Consider the following 25330-nt stretch of genomic DNA (forward strand, 5'->3'; position numbering starts at 1 on the left):
ATTGGGTGTCCAGGATTCCATGAGGCCAAAACATAATTCATAATCTCACCTGATGCCCCCCAATAAACACACCATTTCTTTCTTTCTTTTTTTTTTTTTTTTTTTTGTAGAAATCCAGCCAATCAACACATTTTTTTTTTTTTTAGAAATCCCACACCCATTTCTTTATGAGGCCAATAAGAGGGAGAGAAGGAGGAAGAGGAGGAGGAGGCACTTACATAGTGCTTTCCATGTGACAGACACCCCTCTACTTGGTTTTCACATGAACTCATTTAATCTTCAGAACAGCCCAGTGAAGAGGGCTAACTCCTGGACATCCAGCAGGGCTCAGGCTAGATGTCAACTCACCCAGGAGCCCCTTCCTGAGTCCCCAGGCTGGGTCAGGTATCCTCCCATCAAACTATTACACAGTATTATGACTCACTGTTTACCCATCATTGGCTGCCCTTCCAGCCATGGGCTCAGAGAGGGCAAAGGTCTCACTTATCTCTGTTGCGTCCCCTGGGCCTGGCTCAGGGGTAGATGTGGGATAGACATGGGAGGAACCGTTCACAGAACACAGGGTTGTATCCACTGCCTGTGTACCCTCAGACAAGATACTAACCTCTGCGGGCCTATTTCTCCATCTGTAGATTGAAAAGAGTTTAGAATTGTGTCTGAGACAAAACAGACACTCAGCAAATGTTTACTCGTTATTGTTGTCATTATTCTGAACAAGCAAGGCAGGGCAGGGCAAGGCATTCTGGAGTGAACAGCTGTCTTAAACAAAGGCCGTGATGGAAAGGCCTGAGAGGTTCAGAAAGATGTGAGCAGCCTGGGTTCCTGTTCGGACAGGGAGAGGTTAAAAGGTATTTAAAGGGCAGGGGAAGGGCCAGCTGGGTTGGGAACGCTGGGAACACATTCTGAAGGCCCGGCCTTCAGGGAAGCCATCACAGCTGCATTGTGCTCTTTAAGCAGGGACTGATGTGATCAGATTTGGGTGAAAACAAAAAGTATAGATGAATAATTCAAAGTCTTATCTCCTCAGTATCAAATGGGTAGTAGAGATTCTATTACCCTGAATAATGTAGAGTTCTTAAAACAAAAAAGTTCTCAGAGCCCCCAAGAGTATGTCTGTGAATACCTAGGGGACCCCAATTCATGTGGGGAAAACCTGGAGAAGCAGGAAATGCCCTCAACAGTTCCCTGATTCTTGGGAGAGAAGGATGGGGTGAGAGCCCTTCAGATCTGTGGGCACCTGAGCTAAGCCCAAAGGACAGACAGGCCTGAGGTAAGTGATCAGAGTGGGCAGAAAAACACGATGCTTGGACATTTGCAAGGCAGAGTCTGGGAGACCCAAAGATTAGAGGAAGGGGAATGAAATCGTGGCTGAGGAACATACTTATTAAAGTCACGGGGTGAGGGTTTTAGGAGCTATTGCCAAAGGCCTGAAAGTCACACCACTTGCGCTTTTTAGCCTGTATACACGGGCAGGCTTGAAGATTGTTTTAATTAAATATATTTATTTGGAAACAATATCAAAAGTATTAAAAAAAATTTTATTTATTCATTTTAGAGAGGAGAGAGAGAGAGAGAGAGAGAGAGAGAAAGGTGGGAGGAATAGGAAGCATCAACTCGCATATGTGCCTTGACCAGACAAGTACAGGGCTCTAAATCGGCGACCTCAGCATTCCAGGTCGAAGTTCCATCCACTGCACCACCACAGGTCAGACCAATATCAAAATTATTTTAAAAAATTGTAAGGCTCTTAGTACAAAGAACATGCCAACTAATACTCCATCACTCCCAAATATACTCTAGTGCATATGTCCTACAAACAGGGGACATTCTTCTTTACCAGAACACAATCAGGAAATCATTATCAATACATTATTATCACCTAGTCCTGGGCTCCCATTCAAGTTCTGCCAAACGTCCCAGTCTTTGTAGTGCAATGATCCCATTCAGAATCACACATTCCTTTCATTGTCACGTCTCTTGAGACTGAAACAGTTCCTCAGACTCGGCTTGACTTTCATGACCTTCATTCACACTTTTGAAGATCACAGCCAATTATTTTTCAGAATGTACCTCAATTTGGATTTGTCTAACGTTTCCTCAGGATTAAATCCTGGCTGTACACTTTTTTTTTTTTTTACAGGGACAGAGAGAGAGAGGGATAGATAGGGACAGACAGACAGGAAGGGAGAGAGATGAGAAGCACAATTATCAGTTTTTCATTGCAACACCTTAGTTGTTCATTGATTGCTTTCTCATATGTGCCTTGACTGTGGGCCTTCTGCAGACCGAGTAACCCCTTGCTTGAGCCAGCGACCTTGGGTCTAAGCTGGTGAGCTTTTTGCTCAAGCCAAATGAGCCCACACTCAAGCTGGCGACCTCGGGGTCTCGAACCTGGGTCCTTGGCATCCAGTCCGACACTCTATCCACTGCGCCACCACCTGGTCAGGCAACGGCCGTACACTTTTGGCAGAAACACCCTAGAAGTGACATGTTCTTAGTACAGCCTATCAGGAGGCTCGCGCTTGCTCTCTGTCCTGTTACTCATGTTCACTCAGTTCTCTAGACTTGTGTCTACCAGGCTTCTCCACTGTAAGTTACTTTTTTTTTTTAATCCCTTGTCATAAACACACACACATACACACACACACACACACAAAACCACCTGGGACACTGGCTCTGGCCAGTTGGCTCAGTGGTAGAGCACCAGCCCGGTGTGTGGAAGTCCCGGGTTCGATTCCTGGCTAGCGCACACAGAAGTGCCCATCTGCTTCTCCATTCTCCCCCCCTCTCCTTCCTCTCTGTCTCTCTCTTCCCCTCCCGCAGCCATGGCTCCATTGGAGCAAAGTTGGCCCAGGTGCTGAGGATGGCCCCATGGCCTCTGCCTCAGGTGCTAGAATGGCTCCAGTTGCAACAGAGCAACTCCACAGATGGGCAGAGCATCACCCCCTGGTGGGCATGCTGGGTGGATCCCGGTCAGGCACATGCGGGAGTCTGTCTGTTTGCCTCCTTCCGCTTCTCACTAAGGAAAAATACAAAAAATAAAACCTGAGACAATTTGAGCATCCAAATATTAATTGTAATGGATTATGACCCATTGGATAAATCATATAAATTTAAATTTTGATGAACAATGCTGTTTCTCATGAAACTTTCAATTTATTGATTGGCATTAACATAGGCTCATGATTTCCTATTTTATTCAATGGGTTATACTCCATTATAATCTTTTTTTTTCTTTTTCTTTTTGATGCTCAAATTGTCATTGATTTGGCCAGTGGGCTCCTGCTTTTGACATGTTCCCATCCTTCTTTGATCCCTTTGACTTTCTGGCCCAGATGTTCCAAGTTCACTTACACTTTCCTTGCGCCAGCCCTGGAATCAGCCATTTCTCCCTGATTTATTTTACTGGAAAATGGTATTTAGAAACAAAGATCTAGGCACAAGGTGGGCTCATTGCTATTAGGCTTTCTCTGTTCCCAGTGCAAACAGCTAAAGAATATATGTATATAAACATATGCATACATATACATACTTACATGTTTTTTATACCTTTGTGTATTGAAAAGTATAAGTTCACACTGATAGTTCCAACATTCTAGTTTTCTTTTTCCATGATTTTTTAAAAATTTATTCATTTTAGAGAGGAAAGAGAATGAGAGAGAGAGAGAAAGAGAAAGGGGGGAGGTGCAGGAAGCATCAACTCCCATGTGTGCCTTGACCGGACAAGTGCAGGGTTTCGAACCAGCGACCTCAACGTTCTAGGCTGACACTTTATCCACTGCACCACCACATGCCAGGCCAGGCTCTCTTTCCATTATTTTTAACTCCCTTCTCTGTCAGTGAGAAACCTGGGCTATTTTCTTTCACACATTAACTTAGTTGATCAATGGCCCTGTATGTAACCATTCTCCCACCCCCACCATTACCCCATATGCAAATGCCCTCCTTCCCATGACCCCACACTGGACCACCCCTCTCAGGTAGAGGCTCACTTCAACCCCTTCAGGTTCTGACAACCCATGTGGATGCCCTCCTCATACCCTGACCCACGCAGGAAGATGCCCTTTTCATCCTAAGTGGGCTAACTCTCCATGCCAGGCCACCTCCCTCGCCCACCTCAGACACACACTTGCATCCTGCTCAGGTTGCAGACTGGCTCTGGGTCACCACTGCTCTCCAGCCCAGCTCCAGACTCTGACATACCATGCTCTGCCCACTTCAAGGTTTTAGGATCAAGTCAGTGGGAAAGAGGAAGATTGCCACAAAACTTTGGTTATTTGAACAAAGAAGCTGATTGTGCCTTGGCCAGATAGCTTGGCAGGTGAGAGTGTTGCCCCAAAAAGCACAGAGGTTGCCAGTTCAATCCCTGGTCACAGCACAGAAACATATCAATGTTCCTGTCTCTCTCTTTCTCCCCCTTCCTCTTCCTCTAAAATCAATAAATAAAAATTTTTAAAAAAGAAAAAAAAAAGGAAGCTGATCTGGTGGTAGGGACATCAGTTGGCTTGTCTGTTGCTCCTAGAAGACTAGTCTGTATGGGCAGGACCTACCTTGTTCACCTCATCACTGGCATCTCGAGTGTCACACTCATGCCCACTGTTCCTTGGAAGATGGCAATGGTTGCTGAGGAACAGCAGGGAGGCCTCAGGAGGCCCACACTTCAACCACGTGTGCAGAAGCCCACACACGCAGATGGCAGAGAACTGCTTTGCCCAAGAAATCAGGCAGTTACCCAGGTGATGGAGTTTATGGTGTATAGAAAGCTTGTCTCTCCAAAATAGTGCTCCTGCTCACAGTCTAAACTAGCAGTTTATTTCCTCGGGTTGAGACCTGGTGTTTGGCATTGCCCAGGCTGGGGGAAAAGTGTGTAGACTGGGTAGAGGATGGCGGCCACAACTCCTGGCTTCTGGATCCTGTCCCAACTCTGCTCCCTTCTGTATGATTCTGACAAGTAACCTCCCTCCCGGGTCTATTTCCCCATCTTGAAAGTGGCAATTTCTCAGGCCCTTTTAAGAACTAAGATATTTCTCTCTTACAATGTTATCAGGGCTGACTGGGGATAGAGTGCAGAGGATAGAGCATCGACCTAGGATGCTGAGGTCTCAGGTCTGAAACCCAGAGCCTGCTGGCTTGAGCAAGGGGTCACTGGCTGACCTGGCACTACCCTCCTCTGCCAAGGCACACATAAGAGAGCAATCAATGAACTAAAGTGACACAATTACAAGTCGATGCTTCTCATCTCTCTCCCTTCCTCATTCCTCCTCTCCCTCTTGCTCTCAAAAAAAAAAAAAAAAAAAAAAAAAAATTAGGTCTGGTCCTGTTTCAGGATCATCGCATGCTTGGCACTGCACAAAGCATTCACCTTAAGGCATCTAACTTCCCTATGAGGCAGGTGAGAGTCTCCATTTTCCAGAAGAGGAGCTAAGATACAGAGAAGTGACTTGTTTGCCTACATTTATGAGTCAAGACTCAAACCCAAGTCTGACTCAAGGTTCCAAGCTGAGACAGCCCACGTGTCAGGCCTGGAGCTGTGGGCTAGTGTTCCTTTAGCGTCCAAGCAGTTCCAGTTCAACTCAATGCCAGAAATACCCATGGTTACACATGTGGGCAAAAACCATCTGGTAGAATGGCTGGTTTTAGGCTGTTTGGTGAGGCCTCCCTTGAGGACTCAAGCCAGCAGCAGGGCAGTGTGCCCAGGACACTGGTGCCCATGGGAGTCACCAGAGAAAGCTTATCCCAGGGGTAATACCTCCCAAGGGTGTCATAGTTATGGCAAGCCCACTAATTTCCAGATGCTGATTCCCCTGGGGCTGCGGGAGAGAGAAGAGCAAGTGGCTCAGGAGAAAGCTGACAGGCCACACAGGTCACCTGAGTCCACATTCTGAGCTGTGACACATACCCTGACCAACCTTGGAAGCCCCGTGTGTGAATGTTCTCAAAGGGCACCTTGAGGGGCCTGCCACCACTTCACAGCCACAGCCAGCTGAGAAAACCCACAGTTGAGCCCTTGTGAAGTCACACCTACCCAGTCACCCATAAAATGAAACGAAACAAAAACACAACCTGTTTAATTTAAATCTAGTCTTCCAATCCTACTTCACCTATAATACATGTCCAGAACACACTTTGGGAAACCCAGATTTAGGCTTTGACAAATGGGAAGGGGAATGTTGAGTGTAGCTGCCACAGTGCAAAGCAAATCCTTGCTGTCTGTCTGCTCGCCTCCTATGGGCCTGTGTTAGGAGCCCACATATCCTCAGATGAGTTTTCAGGGTACAAAACCACTGGGAAGTAACTGGAACCCCTGAAGTCCCTTCTCAACACGCACGTAGTATCTGTATAAAAAGTTTAAACAAGTACTGTGTTCAGTTTCCTATAAGCTCCAAAGTTTAATTCCAGGCTAACATTTGTGAGATGATTCTAAGTAAAAAATGGATTCCCAGTAAAACGGTGCCAAATACTTGAAATATCAAGGACAGATGTTAACATGCCACAGCCTGCTGACAGATGTACTAACGCAACCCCACTCTCTAAAATAAATTACTGCCTTAAAAAGGGACATACTTTTAAATTGTTGAATTCTTTTCCAAACAATAATTAAGATGCTTATAATCTAAAATTTAGATCTTATTTGCTTTTCTAGCACTTTAGTTTGTTTTTTTTAATTACATTTATTGGGGTGACATTAACGGTGTTTGCGAGGAGGCAGGGCAGGGTAAATGGTGGAGCCCAATGACCACTTAGGAATGTAAATTGAGTTCAATTAACATCATATATAAAAATATCATGATCTTCTTATGATTTTTTGTTGTTATTGATTTCAACAAGAGGGGGGAGAAAGCAAGTGAGAAAGACAGGAACTTCAATCTGTTACCGTATATGCCCTGACAGGATCAAACTGGCAATCTCTGTGCCTTGGGTTGATGCTCTAAACAACTGAGCTATCTGGCCAGGGCTGTGATTTATCTTGAGTTGCTTGGTAAAAGCTATCTAAAACACAGTTAATGTTAGCAGTACAGGAAAAAATGTTTTTATCTACATAGGAATTTTTTTAAAAATTTATTTTAGAAAGAAGAATGAGGAGAGAAACAGTGATTTTGTTGTTCATGCCTGCATTGGTTGATTCCTGCATATGCCCTGACAGGGAAGCAAACCAAACCCTAGCGTACTGTGAAGATGCTCCAACCAACTGAGGTATCTGGTGACGGCACACATAGAAATTTATTAAAAAGATTAGACACCCTTGAAAGGTTGGGTTCCTCCTGTGTGAAATGTTGCCCAAGGTGTCGACTCTCCCAGAAAGAGCCCTGGTTTCCACCAAACCCCCATTCCTATCCTCTCACACCCCTGCTAGCTCAGCAGCTCCTCTCCCTTCAAGCTGTGTGATTCCCTCAGAATCACAGCCCAGGATACTTCTGGGCTATGGCTAAACCGCGACCTGGCCCACTGCGCCAGCTGGCCACATTGTCCAACCACAGTGGGAGTTCTACCTTCTTCCTTGTGTTCCCAACACAGCTATAGGTCTACAGTCTCCTCTTAATCAGAACACAGCGTCTGTGCCTCATCCAGCAAGTCACAGAGTATCGAGGTGGCACTGTGCATCCTGTGGCTACCTGCTGGCCTTGCAGGGCAAGGCACACAGCACTAATCAGAAAGCACTGTCCTTGTCTCCAGAGTTGAGGGCTCAGGCGTAGCTTCCCATGGGAACTACACCAGAAGAGTGGTTACCAAATACCCAGCCCTCCAACCTCTCTACTTTCTTTAGAGAGATGTAAACTACAAAATATGCCACAAATGGAAAGGGTAGATTCTATACGGATACAAAGGGCATTGCTGGAGCAATGTTTATTAGTTTCCTAAAGGTATTTTCACGGTCAACAATACACTGAAAACCTACCATATGCCCGGCACATGTGGACCTCATCTAATGTTCACAAGGAGTGAAAAGAAATGTTATCCTCACTTTACAAAGAAAGGCCTAAGAGGGGTGAAATTCCCCAATTTTGGTTGTCTTCTTGTTCTTGTTTTTTTCTAAGATTTTATTTATTGATTCTACAGAAAGAAGGGGGTACAGAAGAAGAAGTATCAACTGAGTTGCTTCACTTTAGCTGTTCATTGCTTGCTTGTTGCTTGTTGTAGGTGCTGGACCGGGCAAGCCCAGGATTTTGAACCAGCGACTGCAACATTCCAGGTGGATGCTCTAGCCACTGGGCAACCACACACCAGGGTTGTTCTGCTTCTTGGTCAATTTCTCATCTGTCTAAACTGTATTTGCTTGATTCCAAAGGTCAGAGGAAATACCAGGACTGGAACCCACCGGAGCCCACGTCCTCCCTCCCCAACACTCCAGGAGCTCCTCCCGTGGGCTGCTCCCAATCCAGAGGTGGCAGGAGAGAAAATCCAGATGTAGACCTGGTGAAGGTCTACATCCAGGGCCTGCCAGAAGCCCTTACCACAGGTGACCCTCAAAGCTCTTCATGCCCTGAGAGGCAGAGGTCCTTCCAAGATGGGAGAATGGCAGGCACTTCACCTCCCTTTCTCAGCAACCTGTGACTACAGCCCCTCCCCCTTTGTGCGCTGGATACTTTCTCTTTAGGTATATTCTCTGCCTAATAAAAACGACTCCTCCATCCATGACACAGAGGGGGAAAGGCTAAAAAAAACAACAGACATGTCCTTAGGATCACATAAAAACACTTTCAATGGACAGTTTACCCCCTCTGACTTAAATGAGTACAATAAATAGCTGCACAACACCATGATTAGCTGAAACTCAGCAGCTTGACCTCTTGGGCTCACATTCTGCCTCTGACCTAGCAGCTGTTTAGCCTATCTGTGCCTTAGTTTCCTCATTGGGAAAATAAACGGAGATGGTAGAGGCACTTGTCTCACAGTTATTGTGAAGATTTAAATAGGTAATTCTCCTAAGAAGATATATACAAATAATAAGAGCAGGAAAAAAATGTTCAACATCATTAGTCACTGAGATCCACCACTAAACATCTACTGGGCTGGCTATAATTAAACAAAAAACTCCCAGAAAACAAGTAAGTGTTGATCAAGATGTGGAGAAATTAGAATTTTTATACATTGCTGGCAGTAATGTGAAGTGGTTTAGTTGCTATGGAAAAGTTTGGTGGTTCTTCAGTTATAACTGAATCACCTATGACCCAGCAATGCCACTCCTCAGTATGTACATGAGGAACACACACAAAAACTTATGTTAATGTTCACAGTAGTGTTAATCGTAACCAACAATTGGAAACCCAAATGTGCATAAACAGATAAACAAAATATGGTTTATCCATGCAAAGGGACATTATTTAGTCATAAAAAGCAGTACTGATATGTGCCACAACATGGATAAACCCGGGAAACACTACGCTAAATGCAAGAAGTCAGACACAAAAAGGTAAATACTCTATCATTCCTTTTATGTAAAATATCCAGAGTAGGCAAATCTATAGATGTGTGGTTGCCAGCGACTGGAGGAATGGGAGAATTGGGATTAATAGGTATAGCGTTTCTTTTGGGGGTGATGGAAATGTTCTGGAGTTTGTTATTGGTAATGGCACACAACATAGTGAATACACTAAAAATCTCTAAATAGAACACTTTAAAATGGGTTTTATGTTGTGAATTATATCTCAATTAAAAAAATGAAAAAGACACAGCTAGTTAAAGTAATTACCACTCATTAAATCTGGGGGTAAGGTGAACATCAAAAAGATTAAAATATTAGATTACATAACATTTGAATAAAAAAAAAAATTCATAGTGAAAACCACCACCCAAAAAGGACCAAGTGAAGAACTCTTCTTTACAGATGAATGCCTGCTAATAAATGTAGGAGAAATGACGGGATAAGAGAATTATCATTTAAGGACTCCCTAATGTGGTAGCTGACTTAGGCAAAGATCTTCAGTGAATGTTATAAGCAAAAAGCAAAAGGTGGCTTAAGGCCAAGATCTTCAATAGTTATCACCTCACAGTTCATTTGATAGATGAGGGAAGGGAGATGGGCAAGCACCATCTTCATCAAGGACTCAAACCCAGCCATCACCAATACAGGGACAACCTGATGTGACACACTGGAACACAAACCTCACTTATTGAGCATTCTTGCAAAAAACTGAACCTGAACTGAATCATGAGGAAACAATAAGACTAATCCAGGATGTGGGCTTTTTCTTGTCTTTTTAAAATTAAAACAAAACAAAACAAAACCTATCTGCCCTGCAACTATCTATTACAATTTCACTTAATTTGTCCTGGTTTTTAAAAGGCAGTTTATTCTAGGGCAGTATGGTGACAATTAGAGCAGTACTTCAGTATAATTTGTTTATCAGCCTCCCAATGTGGGATTTTTCTATAAAATAACTGGCCTGGACTCATCTAATATATTTAGGGGTGAAATGCCTTGATGTTAAAACTTACTTTAAATGACTCAGCAGGGGAGGGTATGTGTGTGTAGAAAGACATGGAGGGAGGAAGAGAGGAAGGAAAATAGAGAAAGCAAATGTGGCAAAAAGTGACTAACTGGTGAATTTATGTAAAAAACCATGGGTATTCAATATATTCCTCTTCCAACGTTTCCGTAGGTTTATAATTTTTCAAAATAAAAACTTGAGCCTGGGCCCTGGCCGGCTAGCTCAGTGGTAGAGCGTCGGCCTGGCATGTGGGAGTCCCGGGTTCAATTCCCGGCCAGGGCACACAGGAGAAGCGCCTGTCTGCTTCTCCACCCCTCCCCCTCTCCTTCCTCTCTGTCTCTCTCTTCCCCTCCCGCAGCCAAGGCTCCATTGGAGCAAAGTTTGCCCGGGCGCTGAGGATGGCTCTGTGGCCTCTGCCTCAGGTGCTAGAATGGCTCTGACTGCGGTAGAGCGATGCCCCAGATGGGCAGAACATCACCCCCTGGTGGGCGTGCCGGGTGGATCCCGGTCGGGCGCATGCGGGAGTCTGTCTGACTGCTTCCCCGTTTCCAACTTCAGAAAAATACAAAAAAAAAAAACTTGAGCCTGACCTGTGGTGGCACAGTGGATAGAGCACTGACCTGGAACACCGAGGTCATGGGTTCAAAACCCTGGGCTTGGCCAGTCAAGGCACAAAGGACAGGCAATCGATGAACAACTAAAGTGAAGCAACCATGGGTTGATACTTCTTGTGACCCCCTCCACTGTAAAATCAATAAATCTTAAAAAAAAAAAAAAAAGGTGGGGAGAAAATCTGTATAATAAACCAGCTTTAAAGAACAAAATATTCAACACGCTTAAAGTGTAATATCAGAAACACAATGAATCTCTAATACAAATGATTTTCCTGAACATATTTTACTGTTCCCATTGTTATTGTTGCTCTGAAATTCCTCTATGACTCCTCAAGGCTTCTAAGTTAGTTAAGTGAAAATCACTTAGCCCATTCAGACAATCACAAATTTATCCAAGAGACAAGAAAATAGGTTGGGCAACGCACAAACCCTACTGTACTTTACCCATAGCCTGGGACTCCACATACCTCAAATGTTTCCAAATTTTTGAAATGGGAAGGTGTTTCAAGGCTTTAAAATGTTTTTTCTTTAACAGAATTTCTGATCATTTTTCAAGTGAGACAGGTGTACATTTTTAGCTACAGGGCAGATTCCCCACATGATCGGCACACAGGTCAATGTATCTCCAGTAGGAGGATTTATCATAAAAAAGTCACCAAAAATTGTAAGCAGTCTGGACTCGTGTTTATTGAAGCCAGTAATTAGAGACATTTTTTCCAGCACTAGAAAGCAAGGTTCCACATGACTGCATACTGCCTCTGGATAGAGCCACACCCCTGGACTAAGGCTGGTGGGGGAATAATCTGCAGTCCTAAGTTTAAGTTAAAAACACCAATAAACCTAGTATCGAGACAATAGTGGACTTACACTTATAGCATCAACATTGTTAAGGTCATGATGTACAGAGCAGTCACTCTCAACTTTGTTAAACTAATGAAATGCGATGTCTTCAATTTAAATACTGATTTTAAAATGCCAATCAAAAAAAAAGTACAAACAAAATTAAATAATTCTAGCAGCATACCCGTTGCATTTTTTAGGAAAGACCAATTCATGGCCTTAATATGGCCACATCTTCAAAACTGAGCTTATTTCTTTGATTTTTTTCCATTTTAAAGAAAAACAGCAGATGTAACCACTATAATGTATATAAATAGTCATAAAATTGTCTTTACCAGTCTACCATACAAGTGTATTATGCAAATAAAATGAATTTTACTTTAAAAAGTAAAGGCTATTTATTGTTTGGCCTTTGGTTCCAATGCTTGAAAACCCCAAAATAACACAAAAAAACTTCCCGTCCTCCCACCTCCCATAAAGAACCCTGCAGCTCCCCAAAGCTGGTAGACTTTGGCAACCACTGAGCACACGACACTATGCATCAGCTTCATCTGATACTCAGAGCACCCACTAGTCATGAGAAACTACAAGTGATCTCCAAGAAGCTTTCCTTCACAAGACAGGTGTCTTAACATTTCATCAGATTTAGTATATTTTATATTGATACAAAAGTGCTTATCACTTTAAATGATAAAAAAATAAACAAAAATGTAAAATTATGTATTGAAATTTGAAATCACACTCTCTCCCTCTTAGGCATGTTCCTTTCCAAGAATGCTTTCTTGTTTCTGAGGTCACTCATTCTGTGCCCCAACCCCCAGCTGCTAGAGAGAAATTAGGTGACCCCTACACTGGGTGGTCACAGATGTTTGGCATCTGTCAGTCACTGCACCATGACTATCACTCCAGTCAGGTTACTGTCATTACCTGGACAGTCTGGTAAATGGAAACCGTAAGGCATTAAAAAAAACCCTGAATTTAAAAAGGGGGAAAAAAGTATATTTTCAATAATAAAACTGGCACAAGAAACATTTTACATTTGTCAGAAAGGCAAGTAAATACTCAGCTTTCTCCTTAACAGTGTTCAGACCTTTATAAAAGAGCAATTCAAGACAGTTTTAGAGTCTTGTTATACAACATATTAAGTTACGCCCAGTACTATGTTAGTGGTCAGTCAAATCTTGCATGTAAAAGTAATGACATTAGGGAAGTTATGCTCAGACACAGTACAATAAACATTCATATAAAAAAAGTAAACTCCACATAAGTGAACTGTGGTTTTTCCCTTGGCTTGACAACAAATGTTTTACACATTAATTGGTAGTGTTTGCATTTAAATGCTCTGCATCATGTATAAAATTAAAAGTGCCATTTCAGATCCACAGAAGTCATTTCCAAATGGTGTTGTGACATGATAATGTGCATGAATTTGTCCTACATGGAGACACCTGACACTCTTATTTCCATAAGAAAAAATGCTACGTTTTATGAAAAACAAGAAACAAGAGAAATGTTATCATTTGCATTTTCAATATAAAACATTCACTTATTTGTCCACCTGATAGCACTAATCAGACCAGGGAGCTAGGACAGACCCTTTTCCCTCAGTGGAACTCCAGGATGGATACCACACACCGTAAGGCAGGGATTGGTGCAAGCCAATTAACCAGTGTGCAATTACATTAAAAACCTCCCTCAAACTTTCTGTAGCACATTGCATTATGGTAAAATGAGAGGTTGGTCACCCACTCTCTATTTGTAGGCCAGCCTGTGGTAGTAAAAAAACAAAGTTTTTTTTTTTTAATTTAAAAAAGCAGGAGTTATTTAAAGAACATAATTCAAAGAAAACTAATTTCATAACTGCTGATTTTAAACACACCCCACAGTGACTGTCTGCCTCACAACGCACATGCGTGGAGCCCAGCACCTGCCATGGGGACGTGGCCTAGGCTAAGCATGTGAGTCCTGGGCAGCTGCCATCTTCCCCACCCTTGTCAACTCCACCTGACTCAGGCACACCAACACTTAACACATCTTCCATAAGTTAAAGATGCATTCAGAACAAGTCTCATTCCTATTTTGCTTAGTGTTTAGTTTGGAAATGCTTCTGATATTAAGTCTTAAAAATGATTATTCAACTTCTACTGAACGCACAGTATTTATTAACACTGTTCATCCCCTTCTTGCTTCATCTCCTTCAATGTTCAGCTTCCTCCTATCACTTCTCTCATTCCTCCCTTCAGCCTTTATTGTTTCCTGGACTTTCTGCTACTAACCTGCTTCCCAAGAACAAGTGAATTTGCTAGCAAGCAACTGGTCAGACTAACCACCATCTGATAATGATCTCCTGGTCTCACTTGCTCCATCCACCCTTAGAGAAAGCGGGCCCTTTCTCTCCATCCACCGGCCCCTCCACATGAAGCCCCGCCTGCACTTGCCTCCCACAGAGAGCCACATGCCTGAGAGTCCAAGGTTATCCTTAACAACGGGATCTGACACATAACCTTCCTAAATGTGCAATTCTCACTCGGACAAGCCAATGAAGTATTTTTTTTTAAAGTTCATCTCCCCTGCCCCCAAAAACTGATAGTATGTGCCATATCAGAAAAATCCTGGTCTTAGCAGATCAATATACATAGTTATTTGGTCATTTTACATATGCACTTTTAAGGAGTATCAGGCTTCATTTTCTGTTGAAGAGTTTGTTACCAAGGAGTCTGGTTTTCGAGTCATTCTATCCAGTTCTTCCTGAACATTTGTCAACACAGTCTTTTGTCCTTTAAAAATAAAAGAGAGCAGTGATGAGAGACCAGAAAAGAATTTTTAGAAAGGAACACTTACAACTATACAGACTTTATTTGTGGTGATAATAACCTCAATCTTAGTAAGAATGAGAAAAGCTTTATTTTATTACAATGATTATGAGACAGACCTAAATTTTCCTTCTTTATTCCAAATCTCACAGGTCTGTGCTCCCCTGATCACATGACTGTCCCCTGCCTGGGGATGCCATTGTGCCGATATGAGGGCCTTTCTGAAACCCTCTCACTGTGGATGGCAGCACACTACTTTCTGTGCCTCGAACACGGAGGTGTTCAGACTTTGTTTCTAATTACAACACTAAACTGACACAAATGTATGGGCCAGAAACACTACATTTCAATAAGAAAATAAGACTAAACCCAGACATTTTGATCTTACACAGAGTCAGTGTTCATATTTTTTTGTTGTCAAATACTAACTGGGGCCTGGAAATGACCCCTATTTTCTACTAAGGAGGAGCTCACAGCCTGGGCCATCCGACAGGATTCTGAGTCTCTAAGAACTCAGGAGCCCCTGAAGGCCCAGGCTGACCTGAGGACGGAGTGACTTCTAATGGTCTCCCTTCGATATGAAAAGATTAATTAGAGAAAAACCCTGTATCAATATTTTTTATATCCAATGGAGAATTAAAAGCCAAAAACTTAAAATGGCCACAAGCTTCCCGGGAAAATATGTAACTCCCAAGAAACTTGAGTATTTGTTTCAGAGACTTGTAAGATATAAACTGGCCCTAATGGCCCATACAGAAACACAAATGGAGGGGGTGGGATGGGTGGAGGTGCTTCGTGGAGGAGGAAATGAAAACCCTCCAGTGAGACCGTGAGTGTTCGCAGGCTCCAGGTCATGGCATGACTGGGGGCAGTAAACAAAAATCCTTGTAAAACAGTAAGAAATTAAATACATAAAATGTCAATGGTACACCCTAGAGTCCTAGTGGTTGGCAAACTCATTAGTCAACAGAGCCAAATATGAACAGTACAATGATTGATATTTCTTTTGAGAGCCAAATTTTTAAAATTTAAACTATATAGGTAGGTACATTCCTTATCGAGGTATTTTGTGGAAGAGCCACACTCAAGGGGCCAAAGAGCAGCATGTGGCTTGTGAGCTGCAGTTTGCCGACCAGGGCCCTAGGCCATGATCTCCAATGGATCGAGCTTCTACGCCAGGGCCACATGTATAGTTTAGGACCTACCTCAACTCACCCAACAGTCAGCTCCTGAGAACCTGAGTATACACAACCCCCACCTTAGTGCCCAGGAAACCTGTACAGCAGTAAGGTAATCCCACCGTAAAGTATACTGTCAGCATAAAGCAGAGAAGTGCTTCCTTGCTTGGCTGTTCATGTTCAGAAAACCGATGGTCTGCAGGTCCGGTGAGAGCAGACTCTCCTGCCGCCCCCCTTCTAGACTCCTCAAACAGAAGGTGATAAGTCTCGACGGTCCTTCAGTACCTGACTTCTTGGCTGTGCTCTGCACCCCACCAGCACCAGGACTTCCAGGAGAGCCTGTTTTTTTACTCAATAGACTATTGAAGAAGCTGGCCAACACACCTTCACTTGCCGCATTATCTAAGGAAACATTAAGGGGAATAAAAGCATTACATGAACTGGATTACTCGACAAAATACACAAACCTTAGTTTTCAGCTTGGCATCATCCACTGGTGGTTATTGTCTTCCTAGGATACTAAGCACATTCATTTACTATGATGCCTTACACACTGCCACTGCTGAGGCTGGTTATATGTTAGCGTGATTAATAAGTGGAAACCTATTTAGATTTCCACCTGTTTGGGGCCTAATAGATAACCTGTATTCCACATCAGCTCCCTGTCCACAAGACAGTGCTTTCCTCATTTTTTTCTTTTTTTAAAGATTTTATTTTTGATTTTACGAGGGAAGGGGAGAGATGAGAAGTTTCAACTCATAGTTGCTTCACTTTAGTTGTTCACCCATTGCTTGACCAGGCAAGCCCAGGGTTTTGAACTAGTGATCTCAGCATTTCAGATTGACACTCTATCCACTGTGCCACCACTGGTCAGGCCAAAACAAAAAGTTTAATGTGACTTATTCTATTGTATTTCCCTCCAAAGGAATTGGCACTGCCTAACCAAGGTCTTACAAAAAGCCAGGTGCAGGTGGAAGGGCCACTGATTCCAATAAAGAAACAGGCCTTGCCTGACCTGTGGTGGCGCAGTGGATAAAACCTGGAAACGCTGAGGTTGCCTGTTCAAAACCCTGGGCTTGCCTGGTCAAGGCACATATGGAAGTTGATGCTTCCTGCTCCTCCCCACTTCTTTCTTTCTTTCTCCCTCTCCCCGCCCCCCCCCTCTCCCCCCTCTCTCTATAATGAATAAATAAAATCTTAAAGAAAAAAAGAAAAGAAACAGGTCTTGACCTGACCAGGCGGTGGCACAGTGGATAGAGCGTTGGACTGGGACGTGAAAGATCCAGGTTCAAAACCCCAATGTTGCCAGCTTGAGCCCAAGGTCTCTGGCTTGAACATGGGGTCAACTCAGTCTGCTGTAGCCCCCGGTCAAGGAACATATGAGAAAGCAATCAATGAACAACTAAAGTGCCACAACAAAGAATTGATGCTTCTCATCTCTCTCCCTTCCTGTCTGTCCCCATCTGTGTGTGTGTGTGTGTGTGTGTGTGTCTCTCTCTCTCTCTCTCTCTCTCTCTCTCACACACACACACACACACACACACAGAGGCAGGCTTTCCAATAAACTTAAAAAAAAAAAAAACAGGCCTTGGCCTCTCCCTGCCATGAGCCCCTCTCTTTGAGAGAGGGGATATGGAAGACAGCCCTTCCTGGGGAAAAATTGCCCAGGTGCCATGAGTCTTTACCTTCCACACCCAGTCATGTGGGCCCACAGAGCTCGAGCCTAGGACTAAACCACTCTCCAGAGACAGGATACATACTTTTTTTTTTTTTTTTGTATTTTTCCGAAGCTGGAAATGGGGAGGCAGTCAGACAGACTCCCACATGCGCCCGACCAGGATCCACCCGGCACGCCCACCAGGGGGCAACGCTCCGCCCATCCGGGGCGTTGCTCTGTCGCGACCAGAGCCACTCTAGCGCCTGTGGCAGAGGTCAAGGAGCCATCCCCAGCGCCCGGGCCATCTTTTGCTCCAATGGAGCCTCGGCTGTGGGAGGGGAAGAGAGAGACAGAGAGGAAGGAGAGGGGGAGGGGTGGAGAAGCAGATGGGCGCTTCTCCTGTGTGCCCTGGCCGGGAATCGAACCCGGGACTTCCACACGCCAGGCCGACGCTCTACCACTGAGCCAACCAGCCAGGACCTGGATACATACTTTTGATGTTTGGATCTGGTTTCTTTACTGACGTGCCTGGAGAGGCGCTGGGCACGCTGGCTGGCCCTCCCCGGCCCTGAGTTCTTGGAGACCCAGAGGGTCCTCTTGCAGGGGATTCCTAAGTCCAAAACAAGCCCAAGTCACACACAGGCATAAAAATAACAGAAAATACATATTCCCAAAATGAAACCATGAGTGAAGAGGGTATTGTGCACAGTCTGGGGAGAAGGGTGGGAGGATTGGGAGTTTACTCCCAGTTCAGTTCCTCTCTAGAGCTGTTTCTCCTGAAAGAAGAGATATCAAGGTAACAGCCTGCTCACTTAAATTCCCAGAGCAGTATTCCTTCCTAAGGTATTTTCTGAGTTCCTACTATGTTCCTGGCCCTGGGCCATTGGGGGACCAAACTCCCTTTGAAAATTCAAAGCCCACACTAACTCTCACAAATGACAGAACAAAGTCTGAAGACACCCAAGACACTGGGCCTTGACCCTCTGTTTAAGGTACTCACGGAGGCTCTGGTGGGCGTGGCTGGCTGCTTGGCAAGGAGTGACTGCAAAGAGAGGGACACACGGGCCATTAACCAAAGCCTGCAGAGTGCACTGAAGGTCTGAAGAAACATTTCCAAGTATTCCACTAGAGGGCACCATTAACAATCAAGTCATAGATTTTACATTCTAAATGCAAAAACCTTAAATTGAGCAATTTGGTATGCAGTAGAAAAAAATATCCCAAGTAACCAGTTTTGAAACTAATAAAGCAAGGAAAGCACAGAAGGGAGGGGAAGTTGGCAAAAGAACTGTTAACACCCCCTGCGGACCTGCCTGTACCATCAAAGCAGACCTAGGACATGTCTTAATAGTCCAAGTGAAACAGTAAGGCAAGATTGAGTCCCTAATGTCAGTTCGGGGAAGTTACTTTCCTCACCTACCAAGTGGGTGTATCAGCTCACCTGCCTTCCGGCACAAGGCTGTGTGGGGCTATGTAAATAATGGAAGTGAGGTCAGGGCACTTGGTAAACTGTCAACATAGGAAATACCATAAAGAAAACCTACATTTCTAGACAGAAAGAGTACTTAAAAAGATAACGAACCCAATCACTGTAGGAGAATCTGTAAGGCAGGCAGAGAACCCCAAGGCAGGGGGTCTAACCCCTACTCTGTACCAGTTTTAGAAACAAAAGGAAACAAGGAGACCTGCTTGCAACTCCTTTAGCAAGCTCGCTGATACCGACACCCTGTCCAGGGGCTGATATTTCACTCATGAGGAGGCCTCTGCTCTGGCCTCACTGGTCTTCTTACCTGTTGCTTCATCAGGAACACCTGCTCATCCTCTGCTGACAACTCTTTGTCATGGACCAGCTGTGAAGGGAAAAAACAGAATTCATTCATGGTCACAGTTCAAGAACACCCGAACTACTGTCAAAATTCATGCTGAGGCACTGGCCAGTTGGCTCAGCAATAGAGCGTCGGTCCAGCATGTGGAAGCCCCGGGTTTGAATCTTGGTCAGGGCACACAGAAGTGACCATCTGCTTCTCCACCCCTCCCCTCCTCCTACCCATAGCCATGGCTTGAATGGTTTGAGCAAGTTGGTCCCGGGCGCTGAAGATGGCACCACGGCTTCACCTTAGGTGCTAAAATAGATTGGTTGCCGAGCAACAAAGCAGTGGACCCACATAGGCAGAGCATGGCCCAGTAAGAGGCTTGCCAGGTGGAACCCAGTTAGGACACATGTGGGAGTCTGCCTCACTGCCTCTCAAAAAAAAAAAAAAATTCAGCTGAAAGGAGAATCTGGACTAAGATCTCCCTCCACATGGGTCTGGGAAGAGAGCCTGCTGAGCCTGCAGTAATGTTTTCCTATCTTGGCAGAAGCTCCATGCCTTGGCATGTGTCCAACTGATCTTTTATAAGTCTGGCAGGTTCTAAATACCTACCAGGTCAGTCTGCGGGAGCTCACAGGAGCAAGGGGCTCAACTAACAGTCCAGAGGTGGTGGTAGCATTGTCAGGACTTAATGGGAAACTTCAACCCCACACAATGTGGCTACTCCATCACTCAGACCCTGCTACCCAAATCTATTTGCATAATACCAGACCTCATCTAAATTTTTTTTTATTTTAAGCAAGAGAGACAGACAGACAGGAACGGACAGGAAGGGAGTGAGAGGCATCAATTCTTCACTGTAGCCCCTTAGTTGTTTATTGAGTGGCCTCTCATATGTGCTTGATTAGGGGGCTCCAGCAAAGCAAATGACCCCTTGCTCAAGCCAGCGACCTTTGGGGTCATGTCTATGATCCCATGCTCAAGCTAGCAATCTCAGGATTTTGAACCTGGGTCCTCAGCATGCTCTATTCATTAAGCCACTACCTGGTTAGGCTAAAGACGTTTTTTTTTTTTTGTGCCACAGAGAGAGTTAGAGAGAGGGATAGGGACAGACAGACAGGAAGGGAGAGAGATGAGAAACATCAATTCTTCGTTGCGGTCCCTTAGTTGTTCACTGATTGATTTCTCATATGTGCCTTGACCGGGGGACTACAGAAGACCAAGTGACCCCTTTTTTGCTGGAGCCAGTGACCTTGGGCTCAAGCTGGTGAGCCTTGCTCAAACCAGATGAGCCCATGCTCAAGCTGGCGACCTCGGGGTCTCGAACCTGGGTCCTCCACATCCCAGTCCGACACTCTTATCCACTGCACCACTACCTGGTCAGACTAAAGACTTTTTTTTTAAAGGGTGCTTAGATTATGTTTTCCCCCCAGGACAGTTCAGTTCAATGTGTAAGACCTGATTCTTTTTTTTTTTTTCATTTTTCTGAAGCTGGAAACAGGGAGAGACAGTCAGACAGACTCCTGCATGCGCCCGACCGGGATCCACCCGGCACGCCCACCATGGGGCGACGCTCTGCCCACCAGGGGGCGATGCTCTGCCCATCCTGGGCGTCGCCATGTTGCGACCAGAGCCACTCTAGCGCCTGAGGCAGAGGCCACAGAGCCATCCCCAGCGCCCGGGCCATCCTTGCTCCAATGGAGCCTCGGCTGCGGGAGGGGAAGAGAGAGACAGAGAGGAAAGCGCGGCGGAGGGGTGGAGAAGCAAATGGGCGCTTCTCCTGTGTGCCCTGGCCAGGAATCGAACCCGGGTCCCCCGCCCGCTAGGCCGACGCTCTACCGCTGAGCCAACTGGCCAGGGCCAAGACCTGATTCTTTATAGGTTTCCTTTCCCATAAAAAATAAGCAAACACCTAAAACTCTTAAAGTGATTGATTTGGGTACCTTTCTCACAGGAGGTTTCATGATGAAATCTTCATATGCATCTTCTGGCTTCACAGTTGTGAAATTTTCATGTAAAATAGCTATTTTCTTTTCATTGTCCCAGCCAGCAGGTCTAAAGGCAGAGAAACAATGATTGACTGTTTTCCCTGAGACTGCCTTACAGCATACAACACACATTCTGGGTTAGACAGGACTCCTGGGTAAGTTCCTTTCCCATAAGAGCTCATCTGTTAGTTGTTGGAGCTGACCTGTAACTTTCATTAGACAAGTGAAATACTGCATGTATAACCCATCAGATCAACATTGCAGGTCCTGCTCCACACTGAGTTCATGGGGCCCAAGGCCTAAGAAGCCAGAATGGGATCTTACTGACTACAGATCCTGAGCCACAGCAAATGTTCAGAGCCTTCCCACAACTCCACCCAGAAGAGGAAGGATACAATGGGGCCCTGTTCCAACAGCAGAAAATGCAAAGACCAGCATAGAGGACAGAGATCAGGATGGGACTGCTATTCTTTGGCATGCAAGCAACTCTCCTGTAAGCTATTTCTCTGAGAACTTTTCTTTCTGACAATAGTTTCTTATGGATTGGTTCATTAATTTTACTGGTTTGGGAAAATCTACCTACCAGATTCTATACTACCTGGGCCCCAAACCAGAGGACACGAGTCCTTGAGCCTCCTACATGGGTGCTCCCTAGCTTGACATCATAGGGCAAAATGGCACCCTGGTTCCACTACGTTAAGCCACAGCCCACCAGACTTTTCTAAAGGAACAAGTATAATGTCCCACATCAGTAGTTTTCAACCTTCTTACATTTGGAGACCGGTGAAAATAGATTTCAGGGACCACTAAGGCAGAAATCACCCTGAGCATAAGTAAATTCAACTAAGATCACTGAGTCTATAATCTTCATACAACATCAGGGCGGTTAACTCTTTCACAGACCAGCACAAAATTTCTGGCAGACTAGTCCACAGACCGGTGGTTGAAAAACACTGCCCTACATGACATATTTTGAACTCTAGAAGCTCTAAAAAATAGTGATTGATTGTTCTCACAGGCATCTCATTCTCCATCCAATTCCTGTTCCATAGCCCTAAAACCAAGAGGGTGCTTAGCCGGGGCTCTCCGCCCAAATCGCTTTGCTGACATCACCGGCTCCCAAATAGGCAACTATCTCCAGGACCAAAAGTGCAGAGGGAAAAGATGTGATCAAGATATCACCATGAGGCCCTGGCCGGTTGGCTCAGTGGTAGAGCGTTGGCCTGGCGTTCAGAAGTCCCAGGTTCGATTCCCGGCCAGGGCACACAGGAGAGGCGCCCATCTGCTTTTCCACCCCTACCCCTCTCCTTCCTCTCTGTCTCTCTCTTCCCCTCCCGCAGCCGAGGCTCCATTGGAGCAAAGATGGCCCGGGCGCTGGGGATGGCTCCTCGGCCTCTGCCCCAGGGGCTAGAGTGGCTCTGGTCATGGCAGAGCGACGCCCCGGAGGGGCAGAGCATCGCCCCCTGGTGGGCAGAGCGTCGCCCCCTGGTGGGTGTGCCGGGTGGATCCCGGTCGGGCGCATGTGGGAGTCTGTCTGACTGTCTCTCCTCGTTTCTGGCTTCAGAAAAATACAGGAAAAAAAAAAAAGAAATCACCATGACCCATGCAGCCTTCAGAAGCTGCGAGCTACTTCTCTATTCCGGACCAGCCAATTCTGCCTGTTCCTCCTGCTTCCTGGGATCCCATGTGATCTAGGCATTGGCAGATGCCAAAAACACAGCACTCTACACTTGTTATATCTTTGGTGCCGACCTGACTGCTCTAGGGGATTCTCTAAAATCAGTTGAAGTGTCTAGCTTTGCTATCTGCAAGCACCTCTAGGAAGGCTCTCCCTGAATGCTTAGGAGACAACCAATACAGTCCTGAGCTCCTGGCCTTCACACCATCAGTCTTCTTACCGACTGTGCCTCCCGCCCCTCCATTCTCTCTGGCCGGCCTGGCCGGCACCCCTCATCCTTCCAGCATCGCCCACTCTGCCTTCCCTGCTGCAATGCCTCCACTACCCCACTACTGCCCTACCTCTCCTTGACTGTGTGTGCCACCTTCAGGGACCACCTCATTCATTTCTGTGTCCTCAGCACAGAATCCGGGCACCTAGGAGGTCCTCAGTTTTTGTGGAATAAACTGTAATTCTTTATTAAGTCAAGAGGATATCTAAACCTAAAAACAATGACCTACTGGAATAAGTCCTCTCAGAGACCACAGCTTCAATATTTATTTATGCATCATCATTATTTATGCATCATCATTCTCCTGGGAGAGAAAGATACAAACTTGGGCAAACAGGTACCCAAGTCCCTGGCCAGTAATGTGAACTGCTGGAAACACAATAAGCAAGCAGTATGGCAAAGCCCATGCTGACAGAGATGCCTGCTGATGGGCAGAAAAACCAGATGCTTCAACAGAAAACATTCAGGATCCCCACAGCACCAATTCCCTCTCCTTCGACATCCCTCCCCAGGCAGTATTTTATCAGAGTAGACAGTAAGTGGCAAAAATGGCTAGCTTAAGTTTTGGCAACTGCTCTCAATGAAGGCAGCAACCGGGACCTCACACACCCACTTCCCTCAGGCTGGAGGCAGGATAGCAAGGACCCTGGGAAGGAGCAGAGAGGGAAATCTGGGTGTGCCTATCACTATGCGGTCCAGCACAGGCACTCTGCCCCAAGGCTGTGTAAGACAGAAATCACCGTACTTGGAAGGATAAAATGTAAAGAGCAAATGTACTATGAAGAATAGAGTTTGAAAGCATCACTTATAAAAAACTCACATAAAAACTGAGTCCTTTTCCACAACTAAGGCAGGAGTGGTAAAGTGGAAACCGTATGTTTTATGAACAATGTACTTATACAACAAGTCGAGGTTTTTCTCTTCCTTCACTGAGGTGTAAATCAAGGCAGCTCCATCTAATCAATCTGCTTAAGGAAAACCAATTCACTACAAGAGGCAAAAGCACACACACTCACACACAACCCTCACAGTTACTACTCATAGGTTGATCAATACAAAAGTGTTAAAAATTAAAAAATTAAAAGGATAATAGCCCTGGCCAGGTATCTCAGCTGGTTAGAGCATCATCCCAATAAAACAAGATTGCAGGTTCGATCCCCAGTCAGGGCACACATAAGAATTAACCAATAAATGCATAAATAAGTGGAACAACATATTGATGTTTTCTCTCTCTCAAAAAGTCAATTGAAACAAACAAAGGATAACAGCAGCAGATTAAACAGGTTAAAGGCATAAAGCACGTTGATACTATATGGGTTGTGCAGTTCATTTTTTAACTCGTAAATTTGTCTTCTGACTCATCCAATTGCTTCCCGTAGTCAGGTTAATGGCTCCAAGGCTAGCCCGGGAAAACACCCTCAGCACATCCAAGACACACAGATTCTTTCCCAGGCAGATGCTCACATGGTTAAGTTTATCATCAAGCACACCTTTTATGACAGATGGGTGCCTGCGAGAATCAGTAATCTCTGGACAAGCTAACGGGTCCAAAGGAAGCGACAGAAACATATCCCTCACTCCCACCCGAGGGTGGGACTAAAGCACAAACTGCTACTGGATTTTTATAGGAACAGGACTCAAAGAATTACTGACACGGTATCATTCTCAGAGATAGCACTTGTAGCATCTAAAACAGAACCATGCTGATAATTAACCTTTTCTGTCAAAAAAGCAAAGTTTAAAAAAATTCCCAAGATGAAAGTGACTGGGTAATAAAATCATCACCTATCAGCTTTCTTCTTAAATATAAAAATCTGGCCTGACCTGTGGTGGCACAGTGGGCAAAGTGTTGACCTGGAATGCTAAGGTCTCTGGTTCAAAACCCTGGGACTGCCCAGTCCAGGCACATATGAGAAGCAACTGCTATGAGTTGATGCTTCCGGCTCCTCCCCCTCCCTTTCTTTCTCTCTATCCTCTTTCTACAATCAGTAAATAAAAAATCTTGAAAAAAAGGTCTTAAATACAAAAGCCCAGCAAATATATAGCATTA

At 44.9% G+C, this 25330-nt stretch overlaps 1 protein-coding gene and 1 non-coding gene across 2 annotated transcripts in view; both read right to left on the reverse strand.

Moving 5' to 3' along the window:
- Positions 1–10225: 10225 nt before the first annotated feature.
- On the reverse strand, positions 10226–10356 carry LOC136381637 (small Cajal body-specific RNA 8). Its single transcript, XR_010747124.1, has one exon. It is a non-coding gene; the product is annotated as a small Cajal body-specific RNA 8 (non-coding RNA).
- Positions 10357–11706: 1350 nt separating this feature from the next.
- The window catches only part of DYNC1LI2 (dynein cytoplasmic 1 light intermediate chain 2), a 31861-nt gene continuing 18237 nt past the window's right edge, over positions 11707–25330 (reverse strand). The window contains exons 7-13 of the mRNA XM_066348228.1: positions 24101–24236; positions 21287–21398; positions 19323–19382; positions 18533–18574; positions 18025–18142; positions 16161–16277; positions 11707–14661 (exon numbers count right to left, since the gene is read on the reverse strand). Coding sequence (XP_066204325.1) covers positions 14561–14661; positions 16161–16277; positions 18025–18142; positions 18533–18574; positions 19323–19382; positions 21287–21398; positions 24101–24236 — 686 coding nt within the window. The 3' untranslated portion in view covers positions 11707–14560. The remainder of the gene's footprint in view (positions 14662–16160; positions 16278–18024; positions 18143–18532; positions 18575–19322; positions 19383–21286; positions 21399–24100; positions 24237–25330) is intronic.

Source organism: Saccopteryx leptura, chromosome 9, assembly GCF_036850995.1.
Source record: "Saccopteryx leptura isolate mSacLep1 chromosome 9, mSacLep1_pri_phased_curated, whole genome shotgun sequence".
NCBI lineage: Eukaryota > Metazoa > Chordata > Mammalia > Chiroptera > Emballonuridae > Saccopteryx > Saccopteryx leptura.